General features: G+C 40.8%; 1 protein-coding gene across 7 annotated transcripts in view; it reads right to left on the bottom strand.

Moving 5' to 3' along the window:
* LOC129814121 (astrotactin-1-like) overlaps positions 1-14,638 on the bottom strand; it is a 269,237-nt gene that overhangs the window by 142,334 nt on the left and 112,265 nt on the right. For all 7 annotated transcript variants that reach the window (XM_055866935.1, XM_055866939.1, XM_055866938.1 and 4 more), the window contains one exon: positions 5,744-5,894. In XM_055866935.1, coding sequence (XP_055722910.1) covers positions 5,744-5,894 — 151 coding nt within the window. The remainder of the gene's footprint in view (positions 1-5,743; positions 5,895-14,638) is intronic.

A 14,638-nucleotide genomic window follows, 5' to 3' on the forward strand; every position in this document is an offset into this window, starting at 1 on the left:
TGTTACCCGTTGTGTTGGGTTGGTCAGTGTTTTGCGCCCTGCGTGTTTGGGCATTTACTTTTGGTGCCGCATTAAAGTGCATCTTTTCCCTGGACCTCTCTGCTCTCTGCGCCTGATTCCTATCTACACACCTAATCAGCCGTGACACCATGGTAGAAACATTAAATAATGTCAATAAAAATTATTCTTTCATTTTACAAAAATATCTCTTTCTCTCTCTTTTTTGTGTTGCTTGGTCAAATAACAAACTCATGTTTCACCACAAAATAAACAACATCTTTTACCGGCTGTTTAAAGGGCAATGAAGCCCTTTTTTCCACTTCTCCAGAGTCAAATGAACTCGTGGATACCATTTTATGTCTCTGCATCCAGTATGAAGGAAGTAAGAGGTAGTTTTGTGAGCCAATGTTAACTAGCATTAGTGCAATGACTGGAAGTCTATGGTATCTACTAGCATTCTCGCAGTTACCATAGACTTCCAGTCATTGTGGTAACACTAGATAGCAATTGCATTAACGCTAGTTAGCAACTTCCTTCAAACTACACGCAGAGACATAAAAATGGTATCCACAAGTTCATCTCACTCTGGGGAAGTAGAAAAGGGCTTCATTGCCAAAATACTGAAGTATCCCTATAACGAAATGAGACAGTACTGTATATGATGGCATTGTACAGGCTTGTGAAGCTTTGTATTTAGGCTGAACTGGAAAAACCCTTGAACCACTGCCTTTTAATCTTATTTTCTAATGGAGATACATTCCTCCTGCTTACTTCCAGCTTATGGGAATCAGCCATGTGGTATTGCTACTGTACATAGCAAGTTGGATAAGCTATGCCATTTCCAAATTCGCCAAATAGAAAGTGGACAATAGAGATTGAAAACTTTTCAACACTGGCAAGGAAGATAGATTTGGTTTCAAATGTCATCGTTGAGGTTATCAAGGCATATCAGGTAGTCTTAAGAGTTACAAAATTATCCAGAGTGCAATGATATAATAGCCTCTTGGGAATATAATTTGAATTGTTGTAAACTTTGTAACAGGTGTACAAAGATTCTATAACGCTCTCCTGTAAATCAAACATATTGACACCACAACAGTAGTTAACAGTTCGTACCTTTTTCACAATGTCAGAACCAAAATCGGAACCAATTTCTTGGGGGGGGGGGGGGGGGTTTGATTATAAATACTTTTTACTAACATCTACCACGGTCCTAGCAAGTGTGAAAAGGTCATATTTCAGAGGTAGCTTTAGGGATTACAGTGGTGCATTAACATGCTCTGGCATCTGTCCACAGCTGTGGCAGTACATCAGATTTTTCCAAAAGAGGATGGAGTACCTTAAATCCACCCAGTGATCCTTAGAGGAAAACATCAGTAGTGGCATTCTGCTGACCACCCACTCCTCTTTAGGAGTATGCTCATAGAATACCTCAGCCAAGTATCGACTCAGCTCAGAACCGCTTAGTGCCCAAAATGTGATCCAAGACAGAACAAATTCAGCTGAATGTGGCCTGCGTTGACATACATCTGCTACGTCAAAGTGACAAAGTGCATCAACTAGCAACACATGTGAAGCACGTTAAGCATGTTAAGGTTCTTGGCACAATTGAGCATTCTGTTAAATGTGAGTTATATCTATATATTTCTCTGGGGGGGAAAGTACATAAGACTCCCAAACTACACACCTCATTTTTAAAATGTACATTTGACATAATTGATGAAGTTCAGTAGAAGTGGAGGCCAGTAGTCCTGAAGCCACGTGATAAATTGTCTTCACCCATGGAATATCAAATGAAAGGATGAGCATCCATATAACAATTACAGAGTCAAATTGAGACATTGGGGAACTTATCCACCCTGGTCATACTCAGTGCAGGGAGTCTGTAAGTGTGTGATAGCAGTTCTAATGTCTGAATCATGTAAATACTAAGGTCTCCTCTGTAGGTACACATCTCACACCACAGGCTGACACGCTTTGTTTGGACAGGGCCCAATTTGTTCTGGTGGCAGGCAGGCTGGACAGACAGTCTCACGTTTCCCCTGTTCTAGCAGGAGGAGACAAGAGCTAATTAATCACATAATCATTTGGTGATTATTAGACTTTACTTCCAAACGACTGCACCCTCTCTCCCCAGGAGTGCCATACATCAGCCAGACAGAGGGGGTCAGGAGGCGTCGGCTCATGCCAGGAGAGATATTAAACACGACGAGACTGGCAGCATGGACTCAGACAAGGTGTTAATTTATAAGTGGAATCGGGGTCTGAGTCCCAGACAGTTACCAGTATGATTAGACGGACGAAAATATAATTTATATAACTCGTCACAAGGTAATTACAAAACACCAAGATATCTATGCAACAGATGGCAGCATCCTGGATATCTTGCTGTAACAAGAGCGGACGCTTAGTAAGAACTAGTAGGACATAAAAAAAACGCTAAGATGAATACCTTATTGCGGATTTCAGTGCATGTTAACCATTATTTAAAGCTTGTAAATGTGTTTATGAATGGTATGTCCAGATTAAACCTTAAATTACCATAAACCATAAATCCAGAACTTCCAGTTGGTCTGGGTGAGACAGACAAGAATCTATATCACAATAATTGAAACGGTTCCGCCAAAACAGCGTGAGGTATACTAGTAATGGTTTAGAAATAAATACCAACATGATGGATATCTATTATTATCGGTTGCTAAAAAGATGAGGGCTTTTGTTTCATTGCTTAGAAAACAAATAAAAATGAAAATAAGATGCTTATTTGATGATTGAATGTATTTTGCAGTTGCGTAAACTGGGGGCAAAGGTCTACAGTCGCTATTTCATAAAGCTTGTGCTTGTTAAAAACTGCTGTCTACTTCAGAGCTCAATAGAGCTCCTGTCATCATTCAATTCTATATAATAATTATTTCCATCGCATAAGACATTGATCTCTTGTTTGACCTCTGATATTGCAATACTCTCCGCTGTGTTTAAAAGTCAAACCTATTCAATATTTTGTCAGCAATCTATATATTTAGTCATGACTTTTATTTACTGGAAACCACTGATAGGTCAAAAGTCTTGTACATCTCTACCGTATAGAGTGCAATGTCAGTGAGCGCACAGGCTGTTAGTTGTGAACTCTGTGACAGCTACATTCACCAAGGTCTGACCACCAGCACCATTAGAGCAGAAGGCAAATGCTCTCAAACGGGCAATAAATTGTTTGCGTAATCTAACTGCTTGGCAAGGAAATACAATTTTGTTGTGCAGCAGGTTTGTGGCATTAAAAAGACCCAAAGATACAAATTAGGTGATTTTATATGCATGTCTTTCTGAATTAACAGCAAGCCAAGTCAGGCCTAACAACCAGGAATCTTAATTGCATTGGTGCAGGAAATGGATGTATTTTCAGATTATGCTAGGGACCCCAGGCTATGAAGGAACACTTACATTGATATTCAAGTATGGCCTCTGTGCTCAAATTGCAATTGTAACTGTGACAGATACAATTATGAATGTTTGTTGTTGATTAAAATAATTGTGTCTGCTCATATATAATTAACATTCAAGCGTGAAATATAGTTTCCTGCACAAACATCTTGGTCAAAACTGGTTTAGACATTTCATACAGCTCACTGCTGAGTTTGAGAATGGGATTGGTCTTGGTAGCCATGTCAAACAAATGTTTTGAGACATTCTGACCGTTCTTAAAACCAATGGATTTTGACAGCTACGTTTTGAAAAGTGATGCAAATGTGATATTATCAATACAGTGCAGACATTTGGAACTGAAATGCATAGAAAATGTGCCTTAGCTCTGGCATTGTTAATCTGAAAGCCAATCCTACACATGCACCAAATTCATTCTGATATCATGCAGTAGCCCTTTATACTCATACCCATATACGGGTTGAAAATGGCAGATTTGGGCACTGATAAACGCCTAAATTGGAACGTAGTGGCTATACAGCAACATACTACGTCAGAGATATGTCTCTGCGCTTCACAGCACTGTATGGATTTTGACTGACAGCCATTCTGAAATTGAGCACCTCGCGCGACAAGAAGTTTCCCTGATACCTCCCGCTAATTGGGCAACTTTTGCAAATGAGTGAGGGAAATGCCGTCTCATATTTTGAAAGATGAGACGTTGAGGATTATAATAAATACCAATTTGATGTCATACAAGTAAGCCAATTGTGCACTTCACGATGTGCACTCCTTATCATAAAACTCATGTCATATACAGTGTCAATGTTTATGATCACTATGTTTGATTTACAGTTACAAGATGACATGGCGTCAAACCCTGGGTTGTTCTGAACAGAATGAGCCTGTTTGTCTATTGTAAAGAGAATTCACCGTGGTACACGCACCTGAACGACTCCTTTCTATGCGCACCAAAATGATGATCGGTTTCCCTGAATTGCATTGTGAATGCCTAACACTGTAATATCGTATTATAACTTTGCTAGTCATGTTGGCAATAGATGCCCAAATGATGTCCAACTGACCAAGATTGCAATTTATAAAGGACTGTTGTTAGATTGTCTAAAAAACAACAGTAATTGTGTGATTGCAGGGTTGTGTTCCAAACAAAATAACAACAAGTGTGCTTGCTCCAGTTCGTCAACGGCACAGCTAGGAGAGCTCAAAAAACAACCTTATCGTTGAAGACTCTTCTTTGAGTCATAAAAGTGCATTGAAATTACTTAGGAACTAGGCGAGGCATGTGGTCACTTGGATACACCAGTTAGTCCTCTCACTCAAACCCTTGCAGTTTCTTAGTCTTATGTTGCAATTACCCCATATTTACCAGGAATATTCTTATCATGTAACTGAATGTACCCAGAATATTTTATATTTTCAGAAATGCAGTGAAATGTACAGTAAATGTAAAATGCACATAAAATGAACAGTGTAATGTTTGGATTCAGTCTTGTGTCAGGTGAACTGTTGTGTCATCACCTTTGGTCTGATAATTTCCCCATAATCTGCAAACTATTCCCGTTCAGCGACTCCTGTGGCGGGCCAGGAGCAGTGCATGCTGACACGGTCGCCAGCTGTACGGTGTTTCCTCCGACACATTGGTGCGGCTGGCTTCTGGGTTAAGTGGGCATTGTGTCAAGAAGCAGTGCGGCTTGGTTGGGTTGTGTTTCGGAGGACGCACGGCTCTCGACCTTCGCCTCTCCCGAGTCCGTACGGGAGTTGCAGTGATGAGACAAGACTGTAACTACCAATTGGTTACCACGAAATTGGGGAGAAAAAGGGGTAAAATAAAAAATATATAAATATATATATTGGCAGAATATTGGGAAAATGTAAATCAAGAAATGATTAGCATTTGAGTAATATTTTATACTTTTGAAAAGTTTCTCTTTCAATCAAATGTTAGAGGGAGTCATCTGAGAAAGTAATCTGATCAGAAATGCTGGATCACAAACAGTACCTACCCAAGTACACCTTAAACTAATGTCTTGAGTGTATTGCAGTACTTGAACAGAAATTAACTCGCTTGAAATACCGTTCGTTGACAGCCTGAGATTTTCGGATCAGGTGACAAATAATGTGTTGCAAAGAAGAGTGATACACTAACAAACAATTGGAGCACACCTTTTTAATAGGAAGTAGAAACCATTGACAGATGTTGAATATATTAAAACGTGCTTGGTTCATTTCATGGCCGCTAAGCAGAAATAAAGAAAGGCGGTTCTGAGAGGAGGGCAATCCCCAGGCAGTACAGTGACTCACTCACCACACATCCACTGGAATCAAGCTTGCGGTCAGAGATGCAGCGGAAGTTTCGGCTACAACCACCGTTGTCCTTTGAGCAGTCACGCACCGGGCCAAACGAGTCCAGTAAAACCTCCAGACTGTCAAACGATGAGGAGATCATCAGCTCTTCTCTGGCAAAATAAAACACAAACATAAACATTATAATCATCCCCCTCAGCACAGCACTAAATCATTACGTTCCCTAGCAATCAAATGGCTTATTGTCTGTTGATTGAAAATGGGTTCATTGTAGTCTTTCACAGAGATGAGAGAAAAGATCTTGCACTCTTTCAATTTCGCAGAAACTTGTTACATCACCAGATTAAGAGTGTGTGCCTAGCATTGAATGAACAGAGCCTGCAGGATTGTTTCTTTGACCTTGGCTTGCCCTCCGTATCCAAATGCATCTTTCATTTGTTCATTTTATGATGAAATTCGTTCAGTCAGAGGCAGGGCAGCCACAACCTGAGATTCAAAGCAACCCTGCTTTACAAAGGGCCTAAGACATGTTTCATAAAAAGCATGTTATTTACGGAATGTCCTTTATTGCTATAATCTTGCTCCAAGCCATCTGTTTTGTTTCTTATGTGAAATATTTCAGACATGCAAGGTCAAATATTAGAGATCATCACATTGACATATGAATAAAAAAGTGTTGATGAAGAACAAAGCTTGGACATTCCATTCTTCTTTTCAAGATGCTAAATTACTATGCTACTGACGTGGAATATCTATGATAAACGGAGTACTTTTATAATAACCCTGCCATGAACCTTGCCTAGGGGAAAGAAAGAATGGCCTCTCTTGTTTTGCAAATAGTATTTCTTTGCTCCCTCACCCACTCCCAGAATGCTTGCTCGGAGATTGCCTGAAACAAACATATTTGATATTTCATTAACTTTCAGAGTCACTGATTTTATCAAACTAGCCAATTTTATTTTATAATTGACTGTGGGTATTGTCTTCATACATTTATGGAGAACTAACTCAACAGGTCACAAAGATAATGATGTATTTGAAAGAACTATGGAGGGTTTAATTGTTATATTGAACTTAGGCTACCTTTATGATGCATTCATCATTTTGTATTAAGTACACAAAATAATTGTATGTGATCTCTCCCACAGTTCCACAATTTCCAGTCTGCATGTTTGAATGAATCCAGACTTTACATTTGTGGTATTCAATAGACATCACTGCACATTTTAACTTGAACACTTTCTTCATAGAAAGATGAGACCATTTACCCGAGCCTTCAATTATAGATATGATTAACAAGAACATTTAAAGGCCCAGTGCAGTCAAAAATCGAATTTTCCTTTGTTTTTTATCATATCGTACAACAGCTGATGAAACTTAAAGTGTCAAAGTATGAAAACATTTGATTAGTGTTATTTCCTGACAGTTACAATCTACACACGATCTTCTAATCAGCGTGACATCAACATTCAGTAAATTGGTTAATAGACCACTAACAAAGAGACATGCAAACTGCTCTGCTAATAACAGATTGTTTTCAGTTTCCCCCTCCCCACTCAGACCACTAACAGACAGTCCTAACAAAATTATTGCTTGAAAAATATTTTTGTGTTAAAAGTGATTTTTGACCATTTGAATGGAAATCAGTAAGCTACTTAAATGTTACCCAGAAAGTATTTGATATTGATATAAACAAGGTTGCATTGGGCCTTTAAGCAACAAGAAAGTCATATCTGCTAATAATTCAAAAAAATGCACAATGAAGAGGCATTCATTCAGGCCATTAGCCGTTGAAAAATACAGGCTGCCTAATTGCTTCTCTTTACCCTGTAATTTGCCTTCCATTATACTTTATGAGTGAGTCACAGTTTAAATGGAATGACACACTGTATGTTGTGAGGATTTTGATTCCAAGTCTGCAGATCACTTTACATATTCATGAATAGCTAGCTCTACATGGTTTAACTTTTATTTTGATGCGCTGACCAACTGTTAAGTGTCTTCAATGACATTTTCTACATCTCCCTGTCTGAGTCTGTATTACCAACATGTTTCAAGCAGACCACAATAGTCCCTGTGCCCAAGAACACTAAGGTAACCTGCCTCAATGACTACCGACCCATAGCACTCACATCTGTAGCCATGAAATGCTTTAAAAGGCTGGTAATGGCTCACATCAACAACATTATCCCAGAAACCCTAGACCCACTCCAATTTGTATACCGCACCAACAGATCCACCGATTATGCCATCTCTATTGCACTCCACACTGCCCTTTCACACCTGGACAAAAGGAACACATATGTGAGAAGGTTATTCATTGACTATAGCTCAGTGTTCAACACCATAGTGCCCTCAAAGCTCATCACTAAGCTAAGGACCCTGGGACTAAACACCTCCCTCTCAAACTGGATCCTGGACTTTCTGACAGACCGCCCCAGGTGGTAAGGGTAGGTAACAACACATCCGCCACGCTGATCCTCAACACGGGGGCCCCTCAGGGGCGTGTGCTCAGTCCCCTCATGTACTCCCTGTTCACTCATGACTGCACGGCCAGGCATGACTCCAACACCATCATTAAGTTTGCTGATGACACAACAGTGAGACAGCCTATAGGGAACCGTGTGGTGCAAGGACAACAATCTCTACCTCAACGTGATCAAGACAAAGGAGATGATTGTGGACTACAGAAAAAGGAGGACCAAGCACGCCCCCATTCTCATCGACGGGGCTGTAGTGGAGCAGATTGAGAGCTTCAAGTTCCTTGGCGTCCACATCACCAACAAACTAACATGGTCCAAGCACACCAAGACAAAATATTTGGCATGGGTCCTCAGATCCCCAAAAGGTTCCACAGCTGCACCATCGAGAGCATCCTGACGGGTTACATCACTGCCTGGTATGGCAACTGCTCGGCCTCCGACCACAAGGCACTACAGAGGGTTCCTCTGAGCTTCCTGCCATTCAGGACCTCGATACAAGGCGGTGTCAGAGGAAGGCCCTAAAAATTGTCAACGACTCCAGTCACCTTAGTCATAGACTGTTCTCTCTGCTACTGCACGGCAAGCGGTACCGGAGCACCAAGTCTAGGTCCAAGAGGCTTCTAAACAGCTTCTACCCCCAAGCCATAAGACTCCTGAACAGCTAATCAATTGGCTACCCAGACTATTTGCATTGAACCCCCCCTTCTACGCTGCTGCTACTCTCTGTTGTTATCTATGCATAGTCACTTTAATAACTCTACCTACATGTACATATTACCTCAATTACCTCGACACTGGTGCCCCCGCACATTGACTCTGTACCGGTACCCCCATGTTTGAATGAATGAGCCAGTTTACAATTGGCTCATTCATCCCCCTCCTCTCCCCTGTAACTATTCCCCAGGTCGTTGCTGCAAATGAGAACGTGTTCTCAGTCAACTTACCTGGTAAAATAACGGTAAAATAAAAAATTAAATAAATAAATATAGCCCCGCTATTGTTGTTTACTGCTGCTCTTTAATTATTTGTTATTCTTATCTCTTACTTTTTGGGGGGTATTTTCTTAAAACTGCATTGTTGATTAAGTGCTTGTGGGAAAGCATTTCACTGTAAGGTCTACCTACACCTGTTGTATTCGACGCATGTGACGAATACAATTTGATTTGATTTGAGTCAATGCTGAGACAAAGGTCTCTTTTCCAGATGAGCCCTGTTTAGCACAACAATCAGTGGCGACTCGTCATTCAGGGCCCTGTCATTGAGCCCCACCTGTTAAGCAAAAAAAATGGAATAACAATTGGCCTGTTTTTTTTTGCAATTAATTTGCTTTACATATCAGTTTGCAAACAATAATAATACAAATATAATAAAGTCACATACAAAAATTGTCTCTTTCTTGAGTAAGGCAGCTCCAAAATGCAGGTGTTTCAGCCTATCTCAGTGCTTTCTGTGGTGGAAAGGCAGACTGTGAATATACAGAGCGTAGGCATTGGTAATCTTCTCTAGTTGCACCGTGATTGGCTCTCAGTGTTCTGTCACTCATGAGGACACTACGTCGCCGCAGAATCTACAGGGAGAGCTAGGCAGTTCAAGCCCCCTTGGGTGCTGCAATAGATTTACATAAAAAAGGACCCATCCAAGAAGGCTCAAGGTCATTGGCAACAGATACAATTATTTCAAATCAGGTTATATCTACCATAGTTTTAAATGGACTGATCATGTCAACATCATACTTTCACAATCTTAGCTAGCAAGCTAGCTAGCTAGTCAAGCAGTCATCATCATGAATCACGTCGACAATCTACTGGCAAATCCTTTTCAATCCTTGTCCTGTGAAGAGAAATTATAGATAAAACGTATGGGTGCTCCTTGGCCATTGGACGTAAACATTACACAACAAGTCGGAAAATCACAAATTCAACAATGAGTGGTTTGGAAGGAATCAGTGGCTAACTGCAAGCGTCGCAAAGCAATCACTATTTTGCTTCCCCTGCCTGCTATTCGGTGGAGAGGGTGTGTGCTCCAGGTCTGGGTTTAAATATTTAAAACATCTGTCTGAAAGGGACTCTTGTACAAGCATAAAAGGATAAACATTCACATGCAACACCATGGGCCAGAAAAGGTAGAATTGGCCATGCTGTCAATCCAGTATGACTTCTGCTGCATTCAACACAACTGGAAACTCGGATTTGGAAAATCTCAGACTTCAGTGCTTTCAAGACAACTGGAAACTGAAGAAAACGAGCTTCTACAGGGAAAATACGTTTTGAACGGTCATCCAACTCGGAATTACAAGTCGGGAACTCGGGTCTCTTTCTAGAGCTCCGACTGAAGTTCACTGACGTCAGGAATTGACCTTGTTTTTTTCTTCGAGATCCCAGTTGTCTTGAAAGCATCATAAGTCCAGATAACGCCAGACTTTGATGACAAAGGTTGCCCACAAGAAGGACCGAATTTGGAACATTGTGGCGGGGACTTGCTTCCATTCAGCTACAAGAGCATTACTGAGGTCAGCCACTGATGTTGGGCGATTAGACCTGGCTCGCAGCATGCATTCCTATTCATCCCAAAGGTGTTCGATGGGGGCATTGCTATTCTGAAATGGGAAAGGGCCTTCCCCAAACTGATGCCACAAACTTGGAAGCACAGAACGTCATTGCATGCTGTAGCGTTAAGATTTTCCTTCACTGGAGCTAAGGGGCCTAGCCCGAACCATGAAAAACACCCCCACATCATTATTCCTCCTCCACCAAACTTTACAGTTGGCACTATGCATTCGGGCAGGTAATGTTCTCCTGGCATCTGCTGAACAGATTCATCTGTTGGATTGCCAGATGGTGAAGCGTGATTTATCACTCCAAAGAACGATTTTCCATTCCTCCAGATTCCAAGGGTGGCAAGCTTTACACCACTCCAGCCGATGCTTGGCATTGCGCATGGTGATCTTAAGCTTGTGTGTAGCTGCTCGGCCATGGAAACCGATTTTATGAAGCTCACGACAAAGAAGTCTTTAGCAACCGATGACAGACGATATGTACGCGCTATGAACTTCAGCACTCGGCAGCCCCGCTCTGTGAGCTTGTGTGGCCTACCACTTTGTGGCTGAGCCGTTGTTGCTCCTAGATGCTCCCACATCACAATAACAGCACTTACAGTTGACCGGTGCAGCTCTAGCAGGGCAGAAATTTAATGAACTGACTTGTTGGAAAGGTGGCATCCTACGATTGTGCCACGTTGAAAGTCACTGAGCTCTTCAGTAAGGCCATTCTACTGCCAATGTTGGTCTATCCACAGACTTTTGTATATATAGTGTATGTCCTGTATGCTACTGCATAAATGATGTAATATGCCAGGGTGATATGTATACTGTAGCTAAGAAAGTAATACTAAGAGTATGTTGTGGAGTAAGCTGTTAATAGCCCATGTGTCTCAACCTTAGAATGTGGTTCCTCTCCCCCTCAGAACATAGCGTACTGTTCTGACTTGGTGGAGCACACATAGTCTACAGTCTGTTTTAGAGAAATGTCATTATCAAATATTGAGCTTTCATTGTCTGCTTTTATGCCCCCGTTATTTATCCTAGGGTTCTGACTTGGTGTACAGGAAGAATATTGTAAGAACGGCCCACTGCGTAAGTCTTATGTCACGCCCTGACCTTAGAGATCCTTTTAATTCTCTATTTAGTTAGGTGAGAGTGTGACTAGGGTGGGCAATCTATGTTTTCTATTTCTTTGTTGGCCTGGTATGGTTCACAATCAGAGGCAGCTGTCTGTCCTTGTCTCTGATTGGGGATCATATTTAGGCAGCCTTTTCCCACCTGTTGTTTGTGGGATCGTTTTTGTATAGTTGCCTTGAGCACTGCAATACTGCATGTTTGTTAAATTCTTTGTTGTAAGTTTCACTATTAAATATAATGTGGAACTCTACGCACGCTGCGCCTTGGTCCACTCATTTCAACAAGCGTGACATCTTAGCTCACTCATTAATGTCTTTATTGAATTTACGGCTAGCCTCTTATCCACTAATTGTTCCCTTATGCCATAGTTTGTACATCTCAATTGTTATATTGCTTATATAGGTCTATCTCATTAGTATCTTATTCATAATTTTAGAGAATGTTGTAATGATGCATTTCATTGTTTTGTTTACTTACTTGTATTAGCTCATGTGCTTTTCTTCATGAGGAGGGGATACTATATAATGTTGTTGGGTCCATAACCATGTTTGCCAGTGAAAGTCTCTTCCCATTCAAATATTTTTTTGCTACATAAAGTTCAGTAATAGACCCATGTTATTCCAGTTGATATTGCAAGGGTTGTTTTGTCTGCGAATTGCGTTGTCTGTGCATTGGAATTTTGTCTATAAAAGTGGATGCTAGTGATTACATTTTCCATCCTTTTTAGACCACATAGGCCTAAAATACTTCAATTGGTAGGCTAACTGCGTCTCTCTCTCTCTCTCTCTGTGGTAACTTAAAGAAGATTAACATTAAGGCCTCGACATCTTGCTGAATTTAGCTGAACTAACATCTATCTGAATTTCTGTCTGTCCATTTTCAAAGCTGAACGAATAGGCCTACCTCGTCGCAGATCGTTTGCTTGCACTTGCTTATACAGTCCTTAGAGATAAGTGTTAATGATATAAGAACAAACATTATGAATTTACTTTTTGCGCATGGTTAGAAATGTAAAATTCATGACGGCATTCGTTATTATTGAAGGAAAATTCTTATCAACTTACACAAATCCACAAGGAGTCAGTAGAAACCATATTTGTTTAAGCAAGTCAGCCATATCAGATATTATTTTTAAAAAGGCAGTAAATGAGGCTGAATGAACTCTTTCGCTGCCAGACAAGGCCCCGCTGATAGCCAGGTGTAGCGGTGGTAAGGACTCACTCCATGGTACTGAAAGGAAAGCTCCGCAGTCAGGACAGCTTTATGTAGGCCCTAACAGTTTGTGGGCACCGTTGGTCACCATTTTAGTGCAATCAATGTATTGTTTAGTGTTTTGTTGTGTAGCGACTTTGCTGGCATGCATCTAAAAAAAAATTGGTTGAGTTTGCCCTACCATGATTTACATGCTAAAATCGCTACAGATAACAATACACATCAAAATACAATATACACGTTAAACTACACAACGTGCCACAGAATGCTGCAGCAGGCCGCAAGGTGTGCCACAGAATGACAAAACTTTCAAAGGAGGAACCACTGTACACATTAAAACACATGAAAAGTAAAATACAATCATAAAAAATATACATGTTGTTCAGTAAAACGAACAAAACTTAACCTCTTATTTCTGTTGCCAAATAGCATGTATTACCAAACCGGGGAACACGTACCGCAATGCCATCGGGGGTACGCCCCCCAAAAATGTGATTCACATTTCTTAAATATTTTTTTCTTCACATTTTCAAACAGTACATTTATATTTTCCAACGGGGCTATACATAGATTTTCTCGCCTGAGTAGCCTCGTTTCACCGCCCATTTCTTTTTTAACCCTATAGTGTTCAGCAAAATAACAAAGCAATGTCAAATACAGGTAGCCTGTTCAGATAATTAACATTCAGAACAGGCAAACCTCATACTATTGTGGAGGACTTCATTCTTCATGCTGCCGTGGATATGGCTGGGACAATGCTGGGGGAAAAGGCCAAAAAAACTATACAGACAATGCCTTCATCAAACAACACTGTTTCACGATGCATCAGTGACATGGCAGGAGATGTTTTGAAACAATTACTGCTTCGCATACAAGGCAGTGATTTATATGCGTTACAGCTGGATGAGTCAACAGACATGGCGGGCCTGGCACAGCTCCTGGTATATGTCCATTATGTTTATGGGGGGTAAATTAAGTAAGAAATCCTCTTCTGGAAACCAGGACAATATAAGAAAATATTTTTAAAGTACTGGACAGCTTTGTGACATCAAATGGACTTTGGTGGTCACGATGTGCTGGTATCTGTACTGATGGCGCAAAAGCCATGACAGGGAGACATACTGGACTGGTAATGCAAATGCGAGCAGTTGCTCCCGACGTCATTTGGGTACACTGCAGCATCCACCCGGGGGCTCTTACTGCCAAGGGAATGCCTGACAGCTTGAAAGACGTTTTAGACACTACAGTGAAAATGGTTACCTTTGTTAGAGTAAGGCCCCTGAACTCTTGTGTATTTTCTGCATTATTCAATGATATGGGCAGCAACCATGTAACACTTTTACAACATACAGATGTTATTGTTATCAAGGGGCAAAGTATTGACACATTTTTTTTAATTGAGAGAAGAGCTTACTAACCATAATTTTCACTTGTCTTACCGCTTGCATGATGACGAGTTTCTCACACGACTGGCCTATCTGGGTGATGTTTTTTCTCGCCTGAATGATCATAATCTAGGATTACA

The sequence above is a fragment of the Salvelinus fontinalis genome, chromosome 17 (assembly GCF_029448725.1).
Source record: "Salvelinus fontinalis isolate EN_2023a chromosome 17, ASM2944872v1, whole genome shotgun sequence".
NCBI classification, from domain to species: domain Eukaryota; kingdom Metazoa; phylum Chordata; class Actinopteri; order Salmoniformes; family Salmonidae; genus Salvelinus; species Salvelinus fontinalis.